Consider the following 27916-nt stretch of genomic DNA (forward strand, 5'->3'; position numbering starts at 1 on the left):
CTACTTTCCGCAGCTGAGCCTAGGCAAATTGATCAAAGGTATATGAATTCCAGAATGCGATAATGACTATTGCAACCCGCTCCGGGGAAAGTGCGCAGGGGTGGTGTGAGATAGCTTATTTCTTATCGGATTCAGAACTTGAAGAGTTTAGAATTTGGTTTTATTTGTTTTTGAAATCCCATTCGTACTCGCTTTATTTTCCAAGTGCTATGTAATATTCCTAATATATAGTTAGTAATAGTTTAGATTATATTAGAGTTTTAGTTTATATTAGATTGTTTTATTGGTGTTCGAGTGATATTGATGCTATCAATCGTCCAGGCAAGCGCGAAAACTGTCCTGCAGGCACACAATATTCCTGGAAGCATATCTTGCAGACAGGACGCCGTATGATCAACGATTTTTTCTAGACAAAACTTTTTCTTCTAGACGTGAGAAAATATGGAGTGAAATAACAGAAAAACTTTCAAAAATATATTCTAATAGTTGCGATTTCTACCTTCTTGTACGAGTAAAGATTTGTATTCAAGTTCTAGTTATTCGCCGATATATCGTTATCTTTACCGAGCAATCTTCATTTACAAACGGATATCTCATTGTGAAGCACATTTCTTATCATTTTATTTCCTTATAAGCTCGTTTTGTCAGGATATCCAGGTAGAAATATTATACGCGCTTTGGGTAGAAGAGGTGGGCGGAGTCTAGGGATGGAAGTGCGCCTGGACAGGCGTAGCGGCGATCGCTGCTACTGGCACACACATCGGCTGCACCCAATTGCTTGGGTACCTTCTGAGCACTCCCCCCCCCCCCTACGAAAACAGTCAAAATGTTTTTTTTTAGCAGTATGAAGTTCTCAACTACGCCATGAAGATAGCCAAGGAGCGCAGCAAAAGTAAAGGGAAAAAAGAAGGAATGAAAATAATGCCTCGTTGACAGACACAGCCTGTCATGAATAAATTCTTTTGAGCTTCATTAACTACCAAGCGAGAGCTTTTTCTTATCTGACTGAATTTTGTGTCTAACAATTTCTTCTTTTTTGCTTTGCTGTGAGAAGCAGACAATCTCCGCTTTTTAACTCTTACATACTCTAGCACTTGTATGTCCACACATAAGCTTCGTTTAAATCTCCCTTAGGGAGGTTTCGGTCAGAATTTAGATATTTGGGTTTCCAATGGTTCGCACCGAGCTTGATTTGACTCATACACATTGCCTTCATCAAATTCCATTTCTCTCTCTCTCTCTACCAGCATTCTCAAGTTTCTGAGTTTTGTAAACAAAATTAGCAAAACAACAACATTAACAGGAACAAGTAATAAATACTTACTATCAGTCACTGGGAAGTTCTCGCAGAAACTCATGAGACTAGAGGCTTGCAACCTGCCAATGGGTTTTAAAATTTTATGCAAAACACAGTAGTAGAAAAGAGTCCTGATTCCGGAGGAAAGCCTGGTACGGTAGCGCCAGGTAGGACGGGATTGCAGGAGTCATGTAGGCTACCGAAACGGAAAAGGACTAGGATGGCGATCTGTACTTATAACGCATGTACGCTTGCATCGGAAGCGGCCATCGAAGATCTGATGATGCAAGCCAAGAAGATCAAGTACGACGTCATCGGACTGACCGAGACGAGACGACGTCACCCTCTCAACGCCGTATATGAAACTGGAGACTAACTTTTCTTAGGAACATGCGACAGTGGAGGTGTTAGTGGAGTTGGTATCCTCGTCAACACGAGTATGGCAAAGAACATCGACTCTTTCGAACAACTTGCGACCCGAATCGGACGTCTGCGGATGAGAAGATGTGGTCCAACAGCAGCTTTGACTATCTTCGTTGCTTACGCTCCAACATCAAGCTACGATGAAGAAGAAGTCGAAGCTTTCTATATGGACCTGGAGAAGTTCTACCGAGAAGATCATGCCTTCTACAAGGTCATAATTGGCGATTTCAACGCCAAAGTTGGCCCACGAAGAACGCCGAAGGAACTTCACATCGGGACCCACGGCCTACAATGGAACGACCAGGGGAGAGGCTCTCCGAGTTCATCATGACGACTAAGACTATCCATGGGAACTCGCAATTCCAGAAGCCCTCCTCTCTACGCTGGACGTGGGAGTCACCCGGTGGAGGGTACCGTAATGAAACAGACCACATCATCGTAAATAAAAGGTTCTGCCTGACGGACGTCGCTGTTGTACTAAAATTCTATACGGGATCGGACCATCACGTCCTCCGAGGAAGATTTTCCTTCACAAGGAGAGCAGAGAAAGCCGCCAAGTTCAGAGAGAGAAATACCAGGACTATCATCAACTGGGATATCTTCGCTACGCTAGCCGGCTTTTGGGAAGATTCCGCAATGGACAACATCGACGAGGAATATGACCGGCTCGTTGAACACCTTCACGACTGCGCGAAGAAGGCTGAGATTTTTTAAACCACCAAGAGACGCCTGTCTCTTGAAACTCTTGAGCTGATACGCCAGCGTGGAGCAGCACGAGCCGCAGAGAACCAAGAACTCACGTCCGAGCTCGCAAGGCTTTGCAGAGAGGCGATAAAGGAAGACCTTAAAGAGAGAAGAGCAGAAGTGCTGACTGAAGCTGCAGAGGCGGGGAAAAGCATCCGCTATGCCCGTCGAGACTTTGCCAGTCGCAAGACGAGGATTACTGCTCTCCGGAACCCGAAGGGAACAACCATTGCATCGAGAAGGGGGATGGAGAAAATCATCTACGACTTGTGCTCTGATCTCTTCGACAACCATGTCCGCTTGCCTTCTTACCATCTGAGGGAAGACGGACATGTCATTCCAGTGGTTCTCCCATCCGAAATACGACATGCTATCACGTCGGTAAGAAATCGTACAGCACCCGGTCCCGACAGAATAAGACCAGAACACTTGAAGAACCTTCCGCCAGTACTCATCAACACCCTGGCGAGGCTCTTTACACGTTATCTGTCGGAATGCAAGGTTCCTCAACAGTGGAAGACCAGCAAGACCGTGTTGTTGTATAAAAAGGGAGATCCACATGACATCGGCAACTATCGTCCAATCTGCTTATTGTCCGTCATCTACAAGCTCTTTACAAGAGTGATCCTTAATAGGATTGAAAAAGTCTTGGATGAAGGACAGCCATGCGAGCAATCAGGGTTTCGAAAAGGATTCAGCACTATTGACCACATTCACACTGTTTCGAAACTCATCGAGATATCACAAGAGTACAAGATGCCGCTCTGTCTCACCTTCATCGACTTCAAGAAGGCCTTCGACTCAGTTGAGACGGAAGCGGTCGTGGAAGCCTTGGACAACCAACGCGTCCCTACTCAGTACATAAAGGTACTTCGAGAGTCACGACCGGAATTTCGCCTCGAGGGTGGCTGTGAATTATGGTACAATCCCACCCAAAATATTCACAGCCACCCTCGAGAACGCAATGCGAAAGTTGGAATAGGACGACTTGGGAGTGAAGGTTGATGGTCCACAGCTACACCATTTGCGCTTTGCTGATGACATCGTACTGATAACACCTAACATAAGCCAAGCGGAACGAATGCTGACCGAATTCGACGAAACATGTGGATGCATCGGTCTTCAGCTGAATCTACAAAAGACGATGTTCATGCGGAACGGATGGATCCCGGATGCCCCATTCACGCTCAACGAAACGAACATATCCGATTGCACCAGCTACGTTTATCTGGATCGGGAATTGAACATGATGAACTACCTGACGTCCGAGCTTGGCAGGAGGAGAAGAGAGGAGCGTACAAGAGGATCGAGGATGTAGTGAAGAAGACCAGGAACAACCGGCTTCGTGCTCACCTCTTCAACACCACCGTACTTCCTGTTTCGACCTATGCTTCGGAAACCTGGGCATTTCGCAAGCAGAAAGAAAACGCGGTGAGCGTCATTGAACGCGCAATTGAGGGAGTGATGCCAGGAGTATCCCGTTTCACGCAAGTGAGGGACGGGATTCGAAGTTCTCTCCTACGTCAGCGATCGAAGATTAGAGACGCCGCCGCGTTTGCCAAGGAAAGTAAAATAAGGTGGGCCGGACACGTGATGCTCTTTAACGACAACCGTTGGACCAGAGCCGTGAGCGACTGGGTTCCCCGCGATATTAAGCGCACTACAGGAAGACCGCCGACCCAATGGTCAGACTTCTTCACGAAATCCTTGAAAGAAAAATATGATGCTCTTGGTGTCCCACGCGAAAGGAGGAACCAGTGGGCAACTCTGGCACGCGATCGGGACAAATGGAAGAATTACTGGCGCCCGCTCGACCAGTTCGAAGATCAACGGGAGTCAAAGTGATCAAGGTGATCAGTCACCATAGTAGTAATTGTGGTAGGAAACAATGATTACTTACTTAACTTCTGCTCCTTCTTCTTCCTTGCTTCCTTCTGTTCCATTTCAATTCCGTTGGACGGAGGTTGCGGTCTGCATGAATACTCAAAGGGAGTCCTACGCAATGTTTTCCTTGCAGCATACCATGCGTAGCATATCTGGATGCCGATTATACAGCTTTTTTTTACTAATGCTTTGGTATGCTATGAACCGACGTACTGACGCGAACGTGTATGGATCCTCGGTAGATGTGACTCCGCAAGACGTCGCTCAGTCAACAATGTCTGAAGTCTGCGCGGTGCAACAATTTGAAGTGATCCTTTCTTCGTTACTGAGTGGAAACAAGAGATGAAAAGGATTATATCAGACACTATCATCCGCAGACAATGTCTGCCAGTCCACCTCCGCTTCTTAGCTTACTTTTAATTCCAAGCTCCATTAAACAGACTGTGTGGTATGGCTTGTTTATAGCGTCTTTTCTCGCAGTCAAATCTCATTTGGGTACCTAGCTCCCACGCTATACATGTATTCCTAACGTAAGCTCTCATGTTTTCGTTGCTTTACTCCTGTCAATGTTGAAAGTAGCACACCAAATCTGACGTGGTGAGAGAATCCACAGAAGAAGCGTTGTTGTAGACTACGAGATCTGGTGTGGCTCCGCCTATCTCTCTTTAATTGTAATGAAAAAACGGCTTTGGAAGCGCTTTAGTACCTAAGGTGTTAGAACGCGCCTCCGGGTACACGCACCGGTCAATGCAGCAATCAAATTCATTGGTTTCACATTGATAGGCTAGTAAGAAGACACTACTGATCTCGACAGCTCGCACTTGGATGCGAGCGGTCCTCGTCGCTGATAGTTTTTGACCTGACAAGTACACAAATTTCTCGAATTTCTAAGCGTTGTTCTAGTGTGATGTTTGGATGACACTTTTCCGTCTGTAGTTATCTAAAACTTTGAATAGTTCATTTGCAAAAAGACGGGAACTAACATTTACAACTTACAACAAGGTTAAGCTCCTGTTGTCTAGAGAAAATGGGAAGGACATAGGCTCAGGTATTTTAGACTGGTACGTTTGAGATTTTAGACTGGGCACTCTCAGTGGTTTTCGGTTTTGTTTTGTAACGGAGACGATCCTGAAGGGCTTGAAAACCGCATGGGATTTTGCCCAGAACCGCTGTAGAAATAGGTTGAGTTGATAAAACACAAAGCCCTAGATGTAACCCTAGATGATGATATGATTGTATGTTTTTCGATATAAAAAGGCCTCTAAATACGGCATCTGCTGGCAGGCAAAGGTTGTCTTAAATTGGATAGCATCAAGTATCGAAATCAATTCACCAGCAATTAAAGAGACTTCTAAAGACATTCATCCAAATACTGTGAACATAGAACTTTTTTCGACAAACATTTTCTAAAATTAGCGTTTGGTTACTCCTGTTTGGTAAGCAGGGATGTTCGAAGGAGATACATTTGGATGTCCATTATTTGTAGGTTGTTTTTTTTGGTACACCGCGAAAAACGTGAAGTTGCTTTTGTTCTATGAACTTTGACACCACTCGATGAGTTAGACAGTGACGAAGAAAGTGGATAGACTGTAGTGATCTTGATGATGAAAAATATGATCTTCTGCCTCAGTGATATGGCTTCCCGTGCAAGTTGATGGTATCTGGATAGCATTTTGCTTTCTCTGCATTTCCAGCCACTTTATTTTTATTTTTCATTTTTTTTTCATTTTATTTGCATTTCCACGTACGACATTCAATGGACCAGATGAACCTGACCTGATTTGATGATTCAGCATTTTTGTCCTTAACTTTAGCCCAGACGCATTGTGTTCGATAACGGCTACAGACCGATACGTCTACGAGTAAAAAAGAACAAACCCGAAATAAATCTGGTATTGGGAAAATACCCTTTTGTATGCCGTTTATTTCCCAGTCAGTGACGCCAGCACTACCATTCGGCGGTGTCTGAGGAGAAGAAATCTTGAAGAATCTGTAGTGGTTGTAGACCTCCACTTTAGCAATTTAAGAAAACATTCATGCTTTATCGCCCACATGATCGTATTTGCACTATGCCGAAAATATGTTCGGATAGTAAGAAAGTTGCACTGATTGCATGAGTTCATGTGTTGTTTATTTGATCTTCTATATGCAGTGCGGCGACAAATACACAGAGAAAAAGCGTTCGTTTTTAAAAAAAAAAACATCAGAACGGTAAAGGGAAATGACGTACAAAATTGCATTACGTGGTCATATGGTGCGGCGTCATAACGTTGAATAGTTGAAGGTTCAGTTGAAGTTACGATCACGATATTGGCGCATGAACCTACTATTATGGCGCGAAAGACTCTGGAAGCTTTTGAATCCATTCCTAGGGTTCAGAGATGAATCGAAAGAGGAATGCCTCTATATTATGTATGAACTCGCCCCTATTTATGGTTGCAATATGAGTGCGCGCCAAGGATCTCACTTAATGGAAGGATCAGAGCCGGTTAGTGGTGGAGCTACGTGACGCGTCCCCAGGTGGCGGATAGAGGGCTAATCGCGGACGTGAAGCGACCTTATGCTTGCCCTGAAAAGCAGGTGGATTCACGGCATGGACTCCCTGTTTCTGTTGTGCTAGAATCGCCCCATAATACCACTGCATCGCGCACTTTAGTTTGGCCAAAAGCCTGCATTCAAGTCACTGTTAGGTGCTAGGGAAGCGGTTTGAAGTCGCCTCCGACAAATTAGCTCCACGTTCACTCCAGAAGGACGACACAATCTCCCAAAACTCATAAGACTAGAGGTCTGCAACCTGCCCATGGGTTTCAAAATTTTTTGCATGTTACAGCAATGAGAAAGCCTCTTGTCTCCGGCGAAAACCCTGGCGGAAGGACGGGGTTGCAGGGGTCATGAGACCTGATAATGCAAGCTAGAACGGTGAAGGACGACGTGATGGGACTGACCGAGACTAGACGACGCCACCCAGTAAACGCAGCATATGGCGCTGGAGAAGATCTGTTCTTAGGAACATGCGATAGTAGAGGAGTTGGTGATGTTGGTGTCCTTGTCAACGCGAGTATGGCAACGACTCTCTCGAACAACTCACGACCCGAATAAGACGTCTGCGGCTGAGAAAATGTGGTTTGACGCAAGTTTTGAACATCTTTGTCGCTCACCCTCCAACATCAAGCTTCAAGAACAGGAAGAAGGAAGTTCTACAGGGAAGATCATACCTTCTACGAAATCATAATTGGTGATTCTAACGCCAAAACTGGCCCTACAAGAACGCCTGAATAGTTCACATCGGAACTCACTGCCTTCAATGGGATGAACAGGAAGAGAAGCTTTCCGAGTTTATTATGACGACTAAGAACGTATACAAAGCGTACGTGGTTCCGTGGATTTCTCGCGTCTCGACTTCTCTCGAAGGTACCTCAAACTTGGATAATTAAACCTTATGAAACAACAATGAAAGAAACGATAAGAAACGATAAATGAAACAATCTGATGCTCGAGTTCACCAGGGCTCCTTTTATTCAGGCTAAGTAGGCAGAGCCGGCTGGTACGTGCATGAGATATAAACATGATAAGCGAATGTTGTATGAGAATGTTTGGACTGCTGCCTAGAACAGCCTACAGATAGCAAATGGAAGAGTTACACGATGAATCTGTGATGCTGATGCTGTGATGTTACATACATACAAAAGACAACTAAAAATAGAGGAATCTCTACACCATCAATAGGAACTCGCAATTCCACAAGTCCTCCTCTGTGAGCTGGAAGTGGGGGCCATCTGGTAGAGGGTGCCACAATGAAATTGACCACATCGTCGCCAGCAAAAGGCTTTGCCTGACAGATGTCGCTGCTGTACCAAAGTTTCAGATGAGATCGGACCATCGCCTTTGAAGAAGACTTTCTTTCACGATGGAAAAGCTCATTCACGACTTCTACTCATATCTTTTCGATAACCTGCCTCCTCACCACCTGAGCGAGGATGGATCCTATCGTTACAATGGTCCTCCCCTCCGATATCCGATCGGTGAGAGACCTTACTTCACCCGGTCCCGAAAGAATCAAGTTTGAACATCTGAAAAAACAGTTCTCATTAACACACCTGCGAAGCTCTTCATTGTCTGTCAGAATGCAAGGTTCCTAAGCAATGGAAAACCAGAAAAACAGTGCTGTTGTGCAAGAAGGCAAGAACTCACATGATATTGACAACTATCGTCTAATCTGTTCGCTGTCTGTCATCTACAAGCTGTTTGCAGGAATAGTCCTAGACAGGATAGAAAAAAAAACATTAGATGAAGGAAAGCCATGCGAGCAAGAAGGATTTCAGAAAGAGTTCAGTAGGACTGACCACCGTTTCAAAACTCACAAAGTATCGCGAGAATACAAGATGCCGCTGTGTCTCACTTTCATCGACTTGAAGAAACCATTCCAAATAGTTGAGACCGAAGCGATCATGGAGGCCTTGGACAACCACTGCGTCCCTACTTCATACATAAAGATACTTCACCCATAGTTTAGCAACTTCACAACCAAAATTTCCTCATTCGACAATAATGTCACAATCGACGTCAAGAAAGGGGTTTGTCGAGGTAAAACAATATCACCCAAAATATTCAGTACAACTTTCGAGAATGCGATGCGAGGAAAGGATTGAGATAACATGGGAGTGAAAGTTAGCGGCCGGAATTTAACAGGCGGAACGGATGTTGGTCAAATTTGATGAAACGTGTAGAAATATAGGTATTCAGCTGAACCTGGACAAGAAGATGTTGATGAGGAAGAGATTTCTGATGCTATATTCACGCTCAACGAAATGAATATTTCTCAATGCTCCAGTTATGTATACCAAGGTCGGGAAATTAACATGATGAACAACTTGACCTCCGAGCTGGGCAGGAGGAAACGAGTGGCTTGGGGAGCATATAAGAGCATCGAGGATGCAATGAAGATGACTAAGAATATCCGGCTCCAGGCTCACCTTTTCAACACCACCGTTCTTTTTGCTCTGACCTACGCTTCAGAAAACTGGACGTGTCGCAAGCAGGAAGAAAATGCTATCAGCGTCATAGAGCGCGCAATCGAAAGGGTGGTGCTGATAGTATCCGGCTCTACGCCAGTGAAGGAAGGGATTCGAAATTCCCTCCTACGTCACCGATCGAAGATCAGAGACGCTGCCAATGAAAGTAAAATTAGATAGGGCGGACACGTGATGCGTTCTAGAAATATTTAAAAAAAGGAGTAGTTGATCTAGGGCGGTGGGCGAATGGAAGCTTCGAGTCCCTCGTGAGAAGAAAAGCCATTGGGCAACACTTGCGCGCGCTCGGGTCAAATGGAAGTATTATGGGTGCCCGTCCGAGCAAATCGATGAACAAAGGGAGCGGTGATACAGGTGATTTGGATGCACTAGCCACCCCATGACGGATATCTAGTTGAGGCAAGAAACCCTTCGATATTAATGTAAAAGTTGGGTTTACACTGGTATTATGAGAAACAACAGTAGACTCAGAACTTATCTTGTTGGGCGGATAGGGCATCTGATAGAATAAATCACGTCCGATTTCACCCTCAGAGAATGTAAAGAAGTTAGCTAGTAAGCCAAAATATTAGCCAGTACTAACGGTCTTAAATTTGCCTGGTTACTGCCCGTAGAATCGGTTACAAAGTTGCAATGAAAATATGAAATAGATTGGCCTCTTCTTTCACCTGAAAAACGCCGAACAGAGCAAGTTTGCCTTCAATCCGAGCTGCCCGATTCAAAAATTTCTCCGTTCTCTCCTCCTTAAAGAGGTATAGTGAGGTATAGTCTTCGCTGTAAAAATCTGTAACGTCTCCTATCTTCAACCTTCACATTCTCTAGAAATTTGGGGTGAGCTTTTCCGGAGGAACGAAAATCAACTAGAAAAAAAGACGCCCACTCGTTGTAAGACCGGAAAAAATGGGAATAAGAAGAACATTAAAGAAACTATGCGAACAATATCAATTATACTTTTGCATTAAATCAAGCTTCGAGTTTGCATACAATATCTTTGTTAAAGCTTTTTTCACAATATGACCGATCCATCTTTCCTTAGCTTTCGATATATGTTCGTCTGCGTCGAGGAGGCAAGAAATTTCCTTTAATAAGGAGTTGTGGAAACAGACCAAGTGTCTTTTCTTGTGTCAAAGAATAGTCGGAAAATACGTTTTAAAGGCATCACCTCACGAGTCTGGGGTGGCGCGGATTTCAGGTAGAGGGTTCCTATAGGGGGTCCTAGATTATGGAGAGGAGGGTGATTCTGTCCATTTGTTCCTAATTGCCGTAAAAAACGGTCCGGAAGATACGACTTCGAGCGTTCCGGCGCACTATTTTCTACAACGATTGTTGGTGCACATGCCACACCTTCCAGGCCGTTTTTTACACCAATTTTATGATCCCGTATACGAATACTCCACCTGAAAACCGTACACCTCAGATTCGTGGAATGATGTCTTTAAGCACTTTGTGGATGGTTAATAATTTCTTGGCAGCAGTGTCTGCTCACTGGGGGCGGCCGTTAAGCACCTACAGCTGATTATATGCAGCCGAATAAGTGCCTACAGATTAGGCTGTCGATAGAGCCGGCATATCATAGGCTAGCTGTTTTCTTTGAGTCACGCCCACCGATAACCATGTCACTGAGCTCGTGCACTGTGTCTGCATCGCAATTACGTGGTAGAGTTAGCTTCTTGGAGGATTAAGAAAACAAAAAGGTAACAACGTAGCAACGTAGAAAGTGAGAACACGTAAAAAAAAAACAAAAATGCTGAAAATAAAGCGGAAACGGGAAAACTTCTTCAGGAACAGAACAACATCAAAAACATAAAGCTGACAATGCTCCAAAATGTTGACCTTTGCAGTAGTTGCGTAACAGCTGTAGTAGTGGGAAACTTTGTGATACGTTTAGTGAAGACATCACTGTATTGGGTTGCAGCATGGAAAAAGAATAAAATCTGACATATCCTAACGTTGAGTTGGATTAAGTATTCTTCTAACAGCTATTTATACGCTACGTTTTTCCTCTTCTCCTCCCCTTCCTGTTCCTTTCTTAACTTTGCTCCCTTTTTAAAGAATTTCTTTGACCTAATCCAAAGTAGTGCGTTTGACAAAGTGCGAATTCTCCAGTCAAGCGCGAAACTCTTTGAACTAATTGTGCTCTATGGCACATTTAAAAGCATTTTCACCACCTCACGCTTTTATTAAACATTGAATTGGATCTGTTTGTGAAAACTTAAATTCACAAAGCAACAACTGTTCGAATTTCGTAATTGACAGCATTTATAGAGATCCTCTGAAGTCCAACAAAAGAAGATCTTACAAAATATGTTGGTATTAATTGGAAGATCTTTTCACTTTATCTTCTTGAGACTTAAAATTCTCGACTTGGTTGTTTTACACAAATAAAACGTTATTTTCAATTTCTGGCATTTCGTATGCTGTCGTTTGACATACCTCTATAAGTAAATGATTCCGTAAGTAAGTAAATTCCGACGCAGCGCAATTAACGACCAACATTGCATGGATAAGATGTCGCGAGAGCCGTGGGTACCTAACGACGCGCACCCTTGCCCACTGCGTGATAGAGCACTTGAAGAACTTTTGAGTCGAGCAAGGGACATGCCCTAAACACCAAGTAAGAAAAACATTGCTTAGAAAGACTACCTTCCAATATTTATGCGGATCGCTCATTTGAACAGTATTAGTGCGCTGTTTTTAAAGAAAATGTGGTAACCAGCGTCAGGAAATTAAGGAAACAAAACAAGCGTAGTGAACAACTTCCTCAGAGCCAATTTTTGCTAGTTTAGGGAAATTTGGGTTCAGCAAAGCAGAAAGTCACACATATTGAGCTGTGTTCGCATTTTTGATGAAAACACTGATCAGGAGGCTTTTGAGCCATTGTTAATATAATACTATTGTCGATATATTTAAACTAATCATTTGAGTTCTGATTCTTTTTCAAAAATGAGAAGGATCACATCAGAACAACTACAAGCATTTATTGGATACAACAGCGAATGCAGTGAAAGACAATTTGAACGTGCACGTCGAACGTTTTGTGAACAGAAGACGACACAAGTAGAGAACTGAGTGGAAAAATGAGCCAGCACAAATAGTCTTCTTACCCATAAAGAAAGCTACGAAGCCTGACATTCAAACACACCTGCCCGTCTCAAACTTCTTTAAGTGCTCCACCACGCAGTGGGCAGACAGCGCTGCCAAGAAGTTGTTACCTGACCAGCTGAGAGCACAGGTGGCTTCGCGTCATTGATTTTGTTAACCTCACTCGCAAAACACGCGACATCTTTGCGACGAAGAAAGAACAAGAACGATCCTGAGCACGACCACTTTATGACTATCGACAAGTTGCAGTCTATATGCCAAGATTCAAGGAAAGTCGAACTTTCGCACTTTAGGAGGCTTTCAAAGTGCAGTGGAGACAGGAACACGCGAATCACAAAAGCTTCGAAAGTATAAGATTTTTTTGATTAATGCATCTGATGAATTCCACTCCTCATATATTACTCAGAATATAGCGCCTAAAAAGGCTAAAAAACAAACATATTGTAAGCAAATTCAAAGCTCAAGTGATTTGATGAATAACATGGAATATGTAAAACAAGCATTACATCTTAAAACGTGCTATAAAAGGACACCGAAATTCTATGCGACATTGTTCGCATCGTTCTTTTCCAAAGTTCTTTCTATTCTCTTTTTATTTTCGAGCTCCTAACGAGTGGACGTCATTTTTTCCAGTGGAAATAAATTGTCACTCCTTTAAAAAGTGTCATTGCAAGCGACTGTAGAGAATGCGAGCCATAGTGGTGCTCCTCTTCATAACTTCTTCTACTACGCATTCTCCAGGTAAAACAAGAAATCAATTTGGTTTAACTTTCCAACTTTGCAAGCAATTTTGGATGCAGTAATCAGGCAATTTTAGAATGAAGTCTAAGAGTACTTGGAAAATTAGCGCAAGAATAAAGAGGAAGTACGAAAGAAATTTGTTGAGCTAATAGATTCGCTACAAGTTCTCAGCAAGCAGTTTGTTGACGTGTATTGGAATGAGGATAAAAGCCGAGCTCTCGTAAGGGCTGACCTCGACAAATTCAAAGCGGAACACAAAAATGTTGGCAGAAATGTGAGTGGATGCCTGTTGATTCATACAAATCTAGGACAAGAATCGAAATCGTTTTTCTTCAGCAGGCTCACGTTTTCTGCTACGTTGACGAAGTACTACCGCAAGGGTCATGAAGAAAACAAATGAAAATAACATAGATTCGTTGACAGAAATAAGTTACATAAATACTTTCGACGTCCTACTTCTTCCAAGCGTCCTCACCAATCTGAGTACCCAATGCTTTCTGCCATTTTGTTTTGTGGACCGGACATTCTCTCTTTTCGCTCTCACATGCTCAAGTACTTGCATGTATGTACATAACAATCGTCCAAATCCAGTAGTGTCATGTCATTTTCCGTCAAAATTCAAAAATTCGGGTCTCCGTTTGTCCACATCGAAGTTGATTTGCAACACATCACTTCGAACAGCACTTTGTGTTACCGCTGCTACATTAGCGATCCCTTCCATATAAATCCAAATAGCGGTCCCTTACTTTGGGTCTGGTAAACGCTTATGCGACGACGCACACGCGACATAAATACGACTAAAGATTAAACCTCACTCCTCTCAAACCGTAACAGTACGACTTGCGTCGTAGCTCATTTCTCAGCACCAACGACTTCTTCGTTCTTCGAATGCTCCTTTTCACTGAATGAGTCGCTTGTGGAGTCATCCAGCATACATTGATTCATCAATTGAATGAATATGTTTGTGTATCCGTGCATCTGAAACACATGTTGACAACCGACATTTACTGCGAATGAAATCCCATTGTACCATCGCAACAGACTCCTGCAAACTCAAAGAATGGGCGGTGGCTGGTTCGAGAATGCGAAGCACTCGCGAAAGAATGAAAACAGAGTCAACTGACTGAAACAGAAACTGCTACAATAGACCGTATTCGAACCAAAAAATGATGCACCTGATCGATCATTTCCGGTTCTGGGACTGAATCCGAGCCGTTTCCGAGGGTTTCTTTCAAGCGCCAGAGCACAAACTCGCACCCATGAACACATGCTTCTGCAAGAGCCGGTGACACGTCCGGAATGGAGCGAAGTGCATCCCTGCATTGCCATATTTTTATCCTTCGTAAGAAATTAAAATTTCTGCAAGAAGACTATGAAAATATACGTTACTGAGGTAAACCTAAAGCAGACTAAATGATTTTCTTCGCTGTGAATGGAAATGCAAATGAAAAACTTGAGAGAGCCACTACTTAAGATAATTCACCCAAAAAACCTACCTAACAATTGTAAGGGTACCCATCGAATTACCCGAATCGATAGCAAGTTTGATAGACAATCGACTGGCTTCATCACGTGACATTCTAAGTATCCCCGAAAAGACAATAACCTACAAATACCGTTCAACCGTCACAACGGTAAAAACGAAGAGGAGACGATATCGAACTTCAAGTAGAGAACGCTCCTCTCTAACAATGAAGTTTCTCAGCGCAGCATCTCGCCATTCTCTGCTTTCCAGCTGAGGTGTTATGACATACATGCTGTATGTCTCCTACAACTTACAAATCCAGCTGAGAAAACAGTAAAATCGAAAAATAAAATACATGGAGAAACGAACCTGCAGTTTCTGAATCGAACACAGATTCTCATATATTTCTATATAGCGCTTATCGTTACCTATGTACCTTAGGATCACACTCTTCGCAGCTATTAAGAGGTCCACGCGACGAGATAAAGAGGGCTATAAGGGAGAACGTTGGTTAGATCTGTCCAGGAAAACGATTTCTAAACCATACAACACCGGTCCAAATCTGGACGCCACTGTTAATATCCCGTGCCTATGCGTGTGTGAGTTAGGGCATATTGTGAATCACGATAAATGAGTTTAAAGGCTAACAGAAACTATCAGCTGTCTCCGGCGTACATAAAAAAGCTACAGGTTCCACAAGGGAGGCGCCTCCTTGTCATATGATTCGATAGAGAGAAGACAATATGATGACATAAACACTACGAATAATAGTGTATAGATCTAAATCTCGTTGTGTCGCCGGAGTGTTCCGAGAACGGATCAAATTTTAGATCTATGCATTACGTAAGAAAACGTGTCATATTCGCTAGGAATTCCCAATTCTTCTTCCTATTTCAGCCAATGTCGAATCCAGAATTCACTTTGAGTTGACGAGTTGAGGAACAGCTTGCATTTGGTGTGGAAGGAGACGAGTAGAAAGTGTTAGGAAGACCGCGGATAATCAAAAGCGTGACATGCGGTAAACCGCATTGCAGGCGCAAAGCGGTATCAGTGGGAGGATTATTAAAGAAAGAATAGTTTTTTTAGCATAACAATGACAATTTTAAAAATAAGTAGAGTGATGGTGGGACCCAGCACGTAGCTAATTCCAGTCGTTATTGCCAAGGAATTTACCTTTCCAAAGGACAACTTCCCGTGTTCTTTAAGAACTTCTAGGTGTGGTTGAAGATCAGATAAACCAAATTTTCTGAAGTAGTCGTTTGCACTTTCTTAGCTATTTTTTGCGGAATAAACCTGACTTCATCTACTTCTGGGATGATATACAAGTGTACCATGTAGATCAAATGTAACCTCACGCCCATTGAAAGACGTATGACACTTTTGCTGAATCAGAGCGTTACTGAACTCTAGATATACTGTATTAGTTTTGCTCAAAAACACCTGAGATTCGCACTAAACTGTTATCCAGGCATTCATGCGAGTTATGCGCATGACCTGCACAGACCCCAACATGTGCTCCTCCAAGGCAATTATAGCAGCCTTTAATTCTTCAAATGCTATATCACCAACTTGTTCTATGATGTAATGTGCGCCGCTGAACATAAGGCTTGACCCAAGAACAATAGTGGTTTCATGTTGGTGAGTGTAGCCGTTGACATTCATTTCATCTAACCTGATTTCTCTGAAAGGAGTATTGATGGGAGGTGTATATGTGATCTCCTTACGGAAGTTCCTAATAGAACCCAGTGAGCACCCGCATGCTCTAAGAGCCTTAAGATTTTCATAGGTACAAACCATGCGATTTTCGCATTTTGAAAGCTCTTCTTTCGTTAGGATATATGATTTGCACTCCACAGGAAGGCGAAAATCATTAGGTAATCTCAGCGTCTCGTTTTCGGAAACAGTGAATCTTCTGTCCATAGGAGGGAAATGTTATTTTTGAAAGCTGTAGTCGATAGCTCATCAGCTCATAGCACTTGTAAGTGACATGGGGAGTCAGAATTACCTATTTTTCTCATTTTTTTTCTCATTTTTTAAATTATTTTCTTTGCTTCTGTTGACGTCTCCTGGATACTTTGAGGTCATTTCTAATTCTGATATAGTCTTGTTCGGGTACATTCTGTTACACACGTTACGTTATGTTGTTACGTCTTGTCTTTTCTGCAAGATCCCATCTGAGCTCATCTTGTGGTGAAAGTTGAGTTGAGTGAAAGTTTTCTGCGCCTGAGCTTTATGCTCTTATTTATTCTATTTTTCACTCTTACCATACCTATTGTAGTATATAAATGGTTCATTTGAATACAGATTTCTGAATCTCTTTTGTTGAAGAGTATTTCTTGTCTAAATTCGAATAGACATTTGCCTTTTGACGCGCACACCATTTCTGCGGTGTGCCTTGTGTAACAATGTTGACAGGCGAAAGTGAACAAAGTGACTACTATTAAAGTGTTTGCGATTAGAGTAGATGGTTTGAACGTATTCAGTTCACACTCAACTTTTACATTACTTCTTTTGCGTCTTTGTTTTCGACATTTGCAAATGGACAATACCATACCAATCATTGATACGAGAACCGAGTACAGGACTATAGATACAGTAAGAACTGCGGCAAACGGCCAGCAATGTGGATTTCCTAAGAGTGCTCTACTCAAGATTGTTGAAGGAATTCTGGACGCTCACATTTTTCGTCATTACTTCATTTCTAGAGCAGTGACGTATTTTTACCGTTTACAGACTGGTCGAAGGGTAAACTGGAAGAACATGCCAAATTCCATCCGTAATAACTAAGTTGTGAGAGAAATGGAACACTGAATACCTTACTATTTTACGTGATAGGCACAGGTGTTGGTTGAATCAGAAACGTCATGTGAATAAAATCCCAGAAACTGGCGAGACTGCATTGGTTGAACAGGAATTGCTGCCCAGAAGACAATGGGTATACGGTAACATCGGAGATTTAGGAGATTTAGTACGAAGCGCAGACGGCTTGATAACTTCCGCTAAAACTTTAATGCCTAGCTACAAAATTCTACAAAGACCATTAGGTGAAATATATCCTCTTCAGTGCCTGACAACCAACAATCAGTTGAACGAAACTCTAAGATCATGGATAGTGGTATTCATACCCCAAAAACATCTCAATCTAGAAATCCTCTCATCCCTCCTGAGTCGATAAATTGATACAAGGCTTGTCTGGGAGGATAAAAACACTGACTTGGCACATCGGCTAGCCACCGCAAGTCATTGTATGGTCCAGTTACACGTTCGTAACCTCAAACGATTCTGAATTGAAGTGAACGTGGGGGCGCATTCCAAGAGGATTGATTTTATGCCAGAAACTTTATCCACTTTACACACTGTCAAGAGTTCGAGGCCGGCATAGATTTAGATAGACATGCAATCGCTAATCGAGCTAATCGAATAAAGGTAAACTTTGGATGCTTTGCGTTTCTCAGAAAAAAGAAGATGTCGATTTGGTTCACATTTTCACCGCAACTTTAAAAGCAGTTGTGGAAGTAAGAATCTGATAACTTTAGGATAAAGTCCAAAAGTACTTCGAAAAACGTCGAAGGAATAAAGAGGAAGCTCGGAGAATATTTAGTGAGACTACAGATTCGCTAACAAGTCTCGGCAAACAGTTCCTTGAAATATACTGCAGTAGGGAGAAGATCTAAGCCCTCGTTAAAGCTGATATAGACAAATTCAGAGCGGAACACGAGCAAGTTGGCAGAAATATGTGTAAATTTTTTTGAATGTGTAAATTTACGATGACAATCAAAATCTTTTTTTTTCAGCAGTATGAAGTTTCCATTTACACCATGGAGAGAACCAAGGAGCGCAGCGAAAGTAAAGGGAAAAAAGAAGAAATTGAAATAATGCCTCGTTGACAGACACAACTTTTCAGGAGTAAGTATTTTAAGTTTTAGTAACTTCATAGAGAGATATTTTTCTTACCTATCTGAATTTCGTATCTAGCACTTTCTTCTTTTTTTGCTGTGAGAAGCGGACAATCTCCGCTTTTTAACTCTTACATCCTCCACTACTTGTGCGTGCGCATACAAGTTTCGTTCAAATCTCCCTTAGTGAGTTTTCGGTCAGAATTCAGGAAATGGCGTTTCTGCTGGTTCAATTCGAGGTTGATTTGGCTTATACCAGGCCAACGTGTTCGAATTAAGGTGATCCAAATGACAGGGATCTACTCGAAGCATTTAATTTGCACAATCTTTTCTACGACCGTGGTCGGAAGGGTTTGGTACGCTACCACTTCGGTGAATTAGTTCTTATTCCACACTAGGTTGCGCCATTGCAGCATAGCATGCCAAACAAGAACAATCCTAACTCTTGGGCACGTATATAAATAGACACATAACGCTTAAAGACAGCATATCACGAAACTGACGATGTTGCATTCTCTGTGGGGGAACATTGAGTTCGGGTGGAGATTACGAGTAGGAGCGTGTCGTAGTTAAACTGCACTAACGAACAGGCTGCTGAGGGAACCGGAGCGTGCACAAGGGTGCCGCGTTCCAACGCGAGCGAAAATTTAGCGGAGCCTACTCCTACGCATTTTCAGTTGTAATCTGCAGCCCGAACTCTGTATTTGTCCAAAGGGACCCCAATATCGTAAGTTTCGTGACATGCTGCCTTTGTGGTGAGCGATCTCGGTCACCCATAATAATTGAATGAAAGACTTTCCAACGGATGGTCTGTAGAACACTCAACAATCCTCACGTTGCTACAGTTGATTAGGGTTGTTGGTCAATTTCGAAGTCACTCCCATTTCTCTTCGTAGCAGAAGTTCTTAAATTTCTAAGTTTTGAAAGCTATCGAGGTGATTTCGAATTTCTTTTTGACCACAGAAGAAAATAAATAATCGAAGTATAAATGACAGCTGCCACAGCATTAACAAGAACAAGTAATAAATAATTACTATCACTATTAAATCTTCCTGCTATTAATAATAGTCGGAAAGCAAGAACAATAATAAATTGCTTATGTACCTTCCATTCCGTTCAATATCCCTCGAAGAAAAGCTCTAATAAGCAATTTACACAAATATGTAAAGAGGAACTTTCTGAACTGTTTTTTCTTCAATTTTCTGTTCAGGCATACTATGCGGATCACGTCTAAATGCCGCTTATCCATTTGGAATACGTAGGATTTGGCACACAACATTCCTCTAATAAGTTTTCATGATGCGCCCAAAACTCGCCCCGATTACCGATGGTCGCGATGGTCTCTGTCTGACCTCGAATTTTTCTCCTGTAAACTTCAGCAAAACTGGACAACATATAACATAAGTGGTTTATACAGGGTTTAGTAGAATAAATGCAGAAGTTAAATCTGACTGGGTCAAATAAGTCGGAATATCACCTAAGAAGAAAATTAAAAATTCATTGAAAACAAACTTATTTATAGCATTGCAATTAATTTATATGCACTTTTCGTTCCAGAGTCGTGAGTCAGTCAGTGGGAGTTGTTGCCCTTATCTGAAAATGTAAATGTGAAGACAAAGAAGGGAAAATGCACAAATGCTCAGAAATATTAAAGAAAAGTAACAGAGATAAAATAAATGAACGAAAACTACTAATGTCAAGATTTTCTGAAAGGTATTTGAGGCGAGGGTAAAAGGTCTCGCAATGAGAATTAGTGAAAATGTTTGTTCCCGATCCAAGTGCACAAAATTTAAGTTGCTGATCCTATCTACTTACTAAGAGATTTCACACCAGAGCGTTCATGATCCCTACGTGGACCGCCTTTTCGGGGCCTAAATTGTCCAGCGGCAAATGTCAGCACGCTGAATTCCTGGAAAAAGATGGACAAAAAACAGCGTATTCGTGGTTCCACAAATGCTTCCTTACCACTTTGCTTTGATTCTTGAACGCTCCTATCGCGTCACGCATTTGAATCGGTGTCTGTTCCTCGTTGTCCATAATAGTGGTAAGGTGCTGATATGCAGCTGGTAGTCTAGCAAGCAACTCAGTAACATTCTGTTTCACTTCAGCTCTGTGTTTTGTCATGTTGATCTCAAATTCTTGAACTTTAGCCTAAACAACAGCACATCTTCGAGAAATTGAATAACAGCGTATTTTCGAGGCAATTCTTCCGAAAATTCAGACAGTTCCCACCTCTACGCCATATTTCTTCCCCCATTCCATGATTTCTTCCTTCTGCTGACGAATGGTCTCATTAGTTCGTTTCAGAATGTCGAAGTATTCTTTTTTGGCTGTTTGAGTCACATTCCTAAGAAAAGGCGGTGGAGGTGGGCCTTGTTTTCCATGTTTGCCAAGAGGCATCTCAGGATAGCCACATAGTGCAAGTCCGATAACAGTGAGCCCGAATAGGAGCGAATTCATCCTAGAAAGAAGGCACAGCAATTGTCTCTACGCACTACTAAATGCTAAATTATGCATGATTATAAACTTATGAAACATCGGTAACCACCGCAACAGAGGGCCTTTTTATTCGGGAAAGTTGATGTTGATGTGTAGGCGCCGCCCGCTATGAATCACCCGTTAATGCGGATTTGTCTTGGTAATCTCTCTTATTGATGCAGATTATTCCATTCTTTTTAAGGAACAATACAAACTAGTGGATCCACTACATGTAATTGTATTCGAGTCCGTAATCTTAAAATTAGATCTTAAGCGCACAATTACTTTTCATACTGTACACCGTAAAACGATGTCTTTGGTAGGAATTTTGCTGCTGTGCAAATATAGCTACGAAAACACAGCAATATATAAACAGCTTGCGCTGGTCAACAACCTCTTTCAAAAGCACAAACAACCCTGTAGTTTGTATTCAAACCATGGAAAAATCCGAGATTGTCGAGATATGTTCTACAGCAGATCAAAGATAAGTCTGTTGAAAGGCAGCCCGATCTTGCTTTGACAAGGAAAAATTGAAGGAACGAAGGGAAGAGAAACAGATTTGATGATTTCTTAGTTTTCAGAACACCATTCTTTCAGGAACCTCACGCACAGTCGAGTGTTCTGCCGTTCCCAGCTTCTCGAAAAGAAAACATAGAACGTTACGGACCTGCATCTCTCCCTAATGTGAAGGGTAAAGGTCGGCGGCAATATACGGTAAAATCGCTAATTCTTCATCAGAAGACGAAAAGGCGCAGATCCGCATTTTCTCCATCTTTTTTTCACAACTTTCTGGTGTAGTGTAGCGGTTAGAGGTTCCGCTGCATGCACGAGGTTCGAATTCGCCCTAGTGCTCACCAAGTCTTTCATCCCTCCAGGGACGATAAATCGGTACCAGACTCCTTTGGGAGGATAGAAAAACTGACGTGACACATCGGCTAATCCCGCAAGTCATTGTATAGGCCAGTTACACGTTCGTGAACCTCAAGCAACTCTGAATTGAAGTGAACGTGGGGTGCATCCCAACCGGATTGATTAACGCCAGAAACCGTATCCTTTATCTTATTACTCTACTCACACGAAATCAACATTCGCAAACAACCAGTCATTCTGCGCTCCAATTCTCTGGTACTTTTCCTTCTCTGAGGGTTTTGCATAATTTACGTCCAGTCTAGAATAGAGAATGGAAGCACGGCTTCTCTTCTTTTATGCCATCTGGTTCAAACCGGAAAAGGGAGGGACATTCAAAAAGCGGTTGTAATGGCTATTTAAAGGCATCACCCAATGAATCTGTAGTGGTACAGATTTCCAGTGGAGTATTCCTATACGGGATCGTAGATCATTGAGAGAAGGGTGATTCCGCTCATTTCTTCCTAATTGCCGTAGAAAACGGAGGATACGGCTTCGAGCGTTTCGGCGCACTATTTCCTACAAGGAGTTCGATTGGAGCGCCAGCCAGCGCTGTGCACGATCTTCCGGGCCGTTTTTTACGGCAATTAGGAAGAAATGGACGGAATCACACCCTCTCCGTAGTCTGCTATCCCGTATACGAATACTCCACCTAAAATTCATACCACCTCAGATCTGTGGGGTGATGCCTTTAAACAGGTTTCTTGAGGTCTCAGCCACTAAACAGGTTTGGTAGTTCAGTAATTGCGCATGCTTACCTTGATTGACCAATTATCCTTTCTTATCACAATTAAAAATTCTTCACATGAAACAACTTTCAGTCAGATCGATTCGTATTTGCAAGGTTGTAGATCTAAAGACGCCCGTTGGATTCAGTGAGTGTAGCCTTTATGAAAGCTGTTCAATCGTGAAATCCCTCAGGAAATGAGATAGTTCGCGACGATCTGCTTCCAGGGCTCGCGCAGAAGATGCTCACTGTTAAACTGCCATTTCCGAAGGACTCGGTACAAATGATCATCCCACAGGTCAACTTTCCACCCGTGTCGGGAGCGAATTTTAGAATTCAAAGGAGACCAGGTCTTTTCGATGCGTTGCCTATGCACTCCTGTGGCAAGATCCACGAACTCTGCAATGTGGTTGACCATCTTGTTGGTGTTGCCCAGTTTCGTCAGGTTGTTTCAACTTACTGACTCCACTGGATGATTTCCATTTCATCGACCTCCAACGTTTGCGCCATTTCCTTAACGATCCCGAGGTCGTAGATGCAGCCAGCCAGGACGGTCTTCTTTCGATTGCAAATCTCGTAGAAAGTTCCTTCTTGTTTTCCTGTATGGAAACTCCGGTTGATGACATTGGATGTTATAGCATTCGAACTTCTAGTGGGCATCCACACCGTTCGTGTCCGCCTCCTTCACGACTTAACGAGTTCCCAAACTTCCACGATTGGAGCACATTGGAGCACACTCCTTCCGTGGCATGCCACGATCAGAAGTCATTTGTTAAATTCTCCTTTAGGCTTTGATGCAGGCTTAGAAATCTGGGTGTAATCAGGACGGAGTCAGGAAATAGTCAGTAGCCATTTCTCCCGTTACGCAAATGAAAGAGAATACTCGTTGATTCGGGCTTATGTACAGATCAATCTCCAACCAGTATGAAGCCGCAGCGAATTTCGAATAATTTCGCTTTCAGGGTTCCGAGCAGAAACTGTCACGAATCACAGAAATTTTTAATTCTGACAAAAACGAAAAATTAAAATATAGATGCCAATTAACGCAATTACCAAACCAAACCACACCATTCGGAGATCTCAAGAAACCTGCTCACGTAACCATTACGACCATTTTCGGGGGCTCCTGACTCCATTTCCTTCCTATTTTTTGGAATTTGCTTTATTTTGGTAGGCTGAGATGTTACGATTCTACCTCTTTTTCTTAAAGAGTGCCCTGACATCGCTTTTTGAGAGTTAGAAATCACATTTTGAGGTTTTGAGTTTCGTTTAACTCTGCATCAGCTAATAATCTCAGAAATGGGCACTTTGTGCATATTTATGGTGAAGAACATAAATATGCGATAACAACAACATTTACGCCCCATTTGATTAACCACTATGGTATCGCAACGCTAGTGGCCTAGCGTTTGTGCCATTACGGGTGTTGATTTTTAATGTAGCGCAGTTGGTAAAGTAAGTTCCGCTGTAACTGAACCATCAATCCATGGTAATTCAAAACCTGCCACAATCCTTTGTGACAGTATTTCATCGACGCATGAACGCAAATATGTCGAATAACCGTTAAATAACCACAATGTTTAAAGGCATCACCCCGTGAATGTGGCGTAGTATGAATTTTCGTTGGAGTGTACCTTAGTGTACCTCGGGTCGTAGATTATGAATGCAGGAGTGGTTCCGCTCATCTCTCCCTGCATCACTGTCAACAGACGGCTTCGAAATGCGGTTCCTTACGACGTCCTCAATTGCAAGGCGCCACCCTTGCGCCCCGCCCCACCTACGATTCGTCAACAATACATTTCTACGCCCCGGTAGGCAATTCATTTCATTTGGCGAATCGCAGGCGGGACGGAGCGCAAGGGTAATGCGTTGAAATTGAAGACGTCGTAAGGAACCGCATTTCGAAACCGTCTGTTTACAGCGATGCAGGGAGAGATGAGCGGAACCACCCCCGTAAAAATAACCTACGACCCGATGTAGGTGCACTCCAACGAAAACCCATACCACGCCAGATTCGTGAGGTGATGCCTTTAATCGAAAGGTCATCAGATGTGAAACTCTCAATGCGAGGTTGTTTTCAGTGAAAACTAAGGCATAACAAGCGGTCGTAAAAATCAACTAGACTTTGCAGGTACTCAACATGAATATAGCGTATTGATTTCAAAACCTTCTTGTGAACCTAATCAAGGTTTCATTAACATGACAGAAGGATGACTGGATCTAGACGGTGTATCATGTGTGGGCTTTCCTAGGTATAAAGGTGGCTGGAAAGTCCAGTTCATTTTTTTTTTGAAAAGTTTCAACTTTTGAGCAGTTCGGCGCTACTTGTGGTGTTATTTCACTCGTCGAGGGCAAATATGGCAGCATATAAATTGAGTGAAAATGATTTTTTTCTCAGAAATTGAGTGAATTTTGGAGAAAAAAAAATCGAGATCAGCCGAAACTGCTTATCTTGGCTAACCTATAAAGACCGTCTCAGATGCGGAAGCCGCAATAATTGGGATTATGGAACACTGAAACATCGTATTCTATCCCCCAGATTTAAATTTTACAATATGTCATGTACTGTTATATTCGTGTTCTACATCTGAAATTATGTACTTCGAAAGAGGTCTCACCAGTATCAGACCTCGTGCTCTGGTATTCTGAATGAAGCCTTTATGTAACCCTTCACAACGGTTTACCGCCTCATAGTGGCGTAGAGGTGACTCTGGGCGTCGAACTGCGAAGCACAGCGGCGGTTCGCGCTCCGGCAGGGTTTCCCAAGCTGAGAAGGAGTTCGACACATCCGACATTCCGACTTCTAGGAATCGGAAGTCTAGCTAAGAGCAAACTACTGCTAAGATTCACCACCGTCTTGGCAAAATGTCGCAAGGTAGATCCCTGATCCATATAGGTTGTGCGACGACCTGTGGTCAAAGCTAGGCTCGCCATGGCAGGGCTGCTTAGTTTGGGGAAAAGTCTTTTTGCCACTCTAGCATATTCACTGCCTCAGTACCCTGTACACTGGAACCTGCCGTCTCAGAAGTCGAACGGTATGGCGACCGGTGAGAAGCGATCAGATCTCAGGTTGCTCGGGACGTCTTTGATTCTGGACCAAGGCGACACACACGACTCGCCATGGAGACTGTCTCAGACTGTGTACTTACAATGCGAGAACAGTGTCCAGAGACGCTAACCTGCGTGCCTTTCTCGGAGCTGCAGAGCGTATCAAATTTCACGTAGTTGCTCTGCAGGAGACCAAGTGCAGATGGAGCGACGTACGACCGATGAATGACGGAAGACTCATCATTCGTGGAGAGAAGGTTCCGTCGCGAAATGTAGGCAGTGTTGGTTTTGTTGTTCACCCGTCCGTCGTCCATCTTGACGATTCTCACGAGATCCTGTCACCTCGTCTGATCATTCTTTGCCTCCGTCCTCTGCGCCAAAAACCCATCAGTATCATCATCTGCTACTCACCAACATCAATAGCTGATGAATCCGAATTGGACGCGTTTTACGAGGAGCTGGAGAAAGTGATCCGCAACGAGAAGTCCTTCTACAAATTCGTTATCGGACACTTCAACGCAAATCTAGGAAAGGTTACAGAAGAGGAACACAGGATCGGAAGATTTGGACAAAGGGAACGGAATGAAAATGGCAATCGTCTCGCCGCTCGCCTCTTTCATGGGAACTCTCTTTTCATGAAAAAGGATCATCGTCGGTGGACATGGGAATCGCCCAATGGCGCGACTCGTGCGGAGATCGACCACATGCTCACTAACCGGGGTGGTGTCTACTTGACGTCTCAGTAGTACCATCCTTTTGTAGTGGTTCCGATCACCATTTTCTTCGTGCGAAAATACGACTTAACCACACGATGAAAAGAACATCTGATATCGGCAACGAAAAAGAAAAGAAGTCGTCTACGACGATTACGTACTCGAGGACTCCTTGTTCCAAGGTGACTTGCACATCGAGGAGGACCCAAACGTGGACTACGGGATACTGCTCATAGGATTACGAGCCTGTGCTGAGCGTGCCTCGAAGCTGCGCACGACAAATTTGGATCGAATTTCGAACACCATCAAGGAATTGTTGGAAAGAAGAATGACTTTGAGGCTTGGTCCGAATGCATCGCACATTGAGCGGTTAGTAGCTAACGCTAGCTGCAGAAAAGCGTTGCAGGAGGAGTTCTCGAACTACAAGCAGAAGAAGATTCTGGAAGCAGCACAAAGAAGAACGAGTCTAAGGAGGTGCCGCAGGGAATATAATATTCCGCTAGCAGCCTTGCTGAGCGAAGACGAGACTCGCAGTTCTTCTCGTCGTGAGATGGAGATCGTTACGGAGAGGTTTTACTCAAACCTTTTCCGTTCATCAACTCCTGTGTCAAGCCCGATCATCATCATTGGTGAAGCTCCACCACGGATTCCCCCTTCGGAAGTACGAGTCGCTATCAAGAGCATGAAACCTGGCACAGCCTCCGGACCTGATTTTATTGCAGCAGACTTCCTTCGGGCTGTGGCCATCCACTTCATGTAATCTTAACAGCGCACATGACATCCTACCTTCAGAAAAAAAAAAGGATTTCAGACAAGTGGAAGGTCTCGCGAACCGTTCTTATCCATAAGAAAGGTGACCGAGAGGACCTTCGCAACTACCGTCGGATATGCTTGCTTAGCGAATTATACAAAGTATCGACCAAGATCATCCTCACGCGCATATCTAGGTATCTAGTCGTTTCTTACAGTTCTCTGCTCACTCTTTGTACACATATGATGATGCATATTGTGTTATTGGTCCCAAGAACATTTACACTTTACACATTCACATTGCACTTTGTGTGTAGTAGAATTAAATAACTGTACTTCGTGTAGTTAAGGAGTTGCGTATTGAACTGGATAGTACTGTAATCGAGCGAAGTTTGAATACAAACCAGGTCCTAGCACGAACCAGCAATCGCTTTGCTGTTTCTAACATTAGTCGTAACGTTTCTTCATGTATTTGTTGAATTCAGGATTCAGTCGACAAAGATCTACTTTTGGTAGAAGGTCCGAGATATTTTGTATCAATACCTGTTGCTGCAAATCATCATGAACATGTTATATAATAACGGGCTTAGTCTGTCACGTGCATGTGCATGTGTGTGTGCATGTGTGGTGCGTGCGTGTGTGTGTGTGTGTGTGTGTGTGTGTGTGTGTGTGTGCGTGTGTGTGTGTGTGTGTGTGTGCGTGCGTGTGTGTG

At 43.1% G+C, this 27916-nt stretch overlaps 9 protein-coding genes across 14 annotated transcripts; 5 read left to right on the plus strand and 4 right to left on the minus strand.

Moving 5' to 3' along the window:
* Positions 1-1400: 1400 nt before the first annotated feature.
* On the plus strand, positions 1401-3469 carry RB195_001658 (uncharacterized protein; the record flags this gene model as incomplete). Of its 3 annotated transcripts, XM_064198558.1 has the most annotated exons (3): positions 1518-1635; positions 1684-1958; positions 2444-3469. In XM_064198558.1, the coding sequence occupies 3 exons, from the start codon at positions 1518-1520 to the stop codon at positions 3467-3469; spliced, it is 1419 nt and encodes a 472-aa protein (XP_064054438.1). The 3 variants fall into 3 exon arrangements, with proteins under 3 accessions (XP_064054437.1, XP_064054438.1, XP_064054440.1); XM_064198556.1 differs by lacking the exons at positions 1684-1958; positions 2444-3469 and having other exon boundaries at positions 1401-1673; XM_064198557.1 differs by lacking the exons at positions 1518-1635; positions 1684-1958 and having other exon boundaries at positions 2711-3469.
* RB195_001659 (uncharacterized protein) lies at positions 1737-2051 on the plus strand (the record flags this gene model as incomplete). The annotated part of the gene is made up of 1 exon (XM_064198559.1): positions 1737-2051. The coding sequence occupies one exon, from the start codon at positions 1737-1739 to the stop codon at positions 2049-2051; it is 315 nt and encodes a 104-aa protein (XP_064054439.1).
* Positions 3470-3574: 105 nt separating the features above from the next.
* Positions 3575-4309, plus strand: RB195_001660 (uncharacterized protein; the record flags this gene model as incomplete). Its single annotated transcript, XM_064198560.1, has 1 exon — positions 3575-4309. The coding sequence occupies one exon, from the start codon at positions 3575-3577 to the stop codon at positions 4307-4309; it is 735 nt and encodes a 244-aa protein (XP_064054441.1).
* A 55-nt stretch (positions 4310-4364) lies between these two features.
* On the minus strand, positions 4365-4719 carry RB195_001661 (uncharacterized protein; the record flags this gene model as incomplete). Its single annotated transcript, XM_064198561.1, has 2 exons — positions 4365-4500; positions 4562-4719. The coding sequence occupies 2 exons, from the start codon at positions 4717-4719 to the stop codon at positions 4365-4367; spliced, it is 294 nt and encodes a 97-aa protein (XP_064054442.1).
* A 2533-nt stretch (positions 4720-7252) lies between these two features.
* RB195_001662 (uncharacterized protein) lies at positions 7253-13608 on the plus strand (the record flags this gene model as incomplete). 2 transcript variants are annotated; one of them, XM_064198562.1, is made up of 5 exons in its annotated part: positions 8256-8370; positions 9092-9526; positions 9595-9732; positions 13374-13483; positions 13558-13608. In XM_064198562.1, 5 exons carry the CDS (start codon positions 8256-8258, stop codon positions 13606-13608), a joined length of 849 nt encoding a protein of 282 aa, XP_064054444.1. The 2 variants fall into 2 exon arrangements, with proteins under 2 accessions (XP_064054443.1, XP_064054444.1); XM_064198563.1 differs by lacking the exons at positions 8256-8370; positions 9595-9732 and adding an exon at positions 7253-7406.
* A 465-nt stretch (positions 13609-14073) lies between these two features.
* On the minus strand, positions 14074-16606 carry RB195_001663 (uncharacterized protein; the record flags this gene model as incomplete). Of its 2 annotated transcripts, XM_064198565.1 has the most annotated exons (8): positions 14074-14199; positions 14252-14344; positions 14397-14538; positions 14718-14827; positions 14885-14989; positions 15056-15122; positions 16191-16367; positions 16440-16606. In XM_064198565.1, 8 exons carry the CDS (start codon positions 16604-16606, stop codon positions 14074-14076), a joined length of 987 nt encoding a protein of 328 aa, XP_064054445.1. The 2 variants fall into 2 exon arrangements, with proteins under 2 accessions (XP_064054445.1, XP_064054446.1); XM_064198564.1 differs by lacking the exons at positions 15056-15122; positions 16191-16367; positions 16440-16606 and having other exon boundaries at positions 14885-14977.
* RB195_001664 (uncharacterized protein) lies at positions 16139-16606 on the minus strand (the record flags this gene model as incomplete). The annotated part of the gene is made up of 1 exon (XM_064198566.1): positions 16139-16606. The coding sequence occupies one exon, from the start codon at positions 16604-16606 to the stop codon at positions 16139-16141; it is 468 nt and encodes a 155-aa protein (XP_064054447.1).
* A 3546-nt stretch (positions 16607-20152) lies between these two features.
* On the minus strand, positions 20153-21042 carry RB195_001665 (uncharacterized protein; the record flags this gene model as incomplete). The annotated part of the gene is made up of 4 exons (XM_013448534.1): positions 20153-20175; positions 20398-20491; positions 20548-20733; positions 20815-21042. The coding sequence occupies 4 exons, from the start codon at positions 21040-21042 to the stop codon at positions 20153-20155; spliced, it is 531 nt and encodes a 176-aa protein (XP_013303988.1).
* A 1729-nt stretch (positions 21043-22771) lies between these two features.
* Positions 22772-27214, plus strand: RB195_001666 (uncharacterized protein; the record flags this gene model as incomplete). Of its 2 annotated transcripts, XM_064198568.1 has the most annotated exons (5): positions 22772-22841; positions 22921-23138; positions 25590-25762; positions 25830-26461; positions 26637-27214. In XM_064198568.1, 5 exons carry the CDS (start codon positions 22772-22774, stop codon positions 27212-27214), a joined length of 1671 nt encoding a protein of 556 aa, XP_064054448.1. The 2 variants fall into 2 exon arrangements, with proteins under 2 accessions (XP_064054448.1, XP_064054449.1); XM_064198567.1 differs by lacking the exon at positions 22772-22841 and having other exon boundaries at positions 22935-23138; positions 25863-26392.
* Positions 27215-27916: the final 702 nt, after the last annotated feature.

This window comes from Necator americanus, chromosome IV (genome assembly GCF_031761385.1).
Source record: "Necator americanus strain Aroian chromosome IV, whole genome shotgun sequence".
Classification (NCBI taxonomy): domain Eukaryota; kingdom Metazoa; phylum Nematoda; class Chromadorea; order Rhabditida; family Ancylostomatidae; genus Necator; species Necator americanus.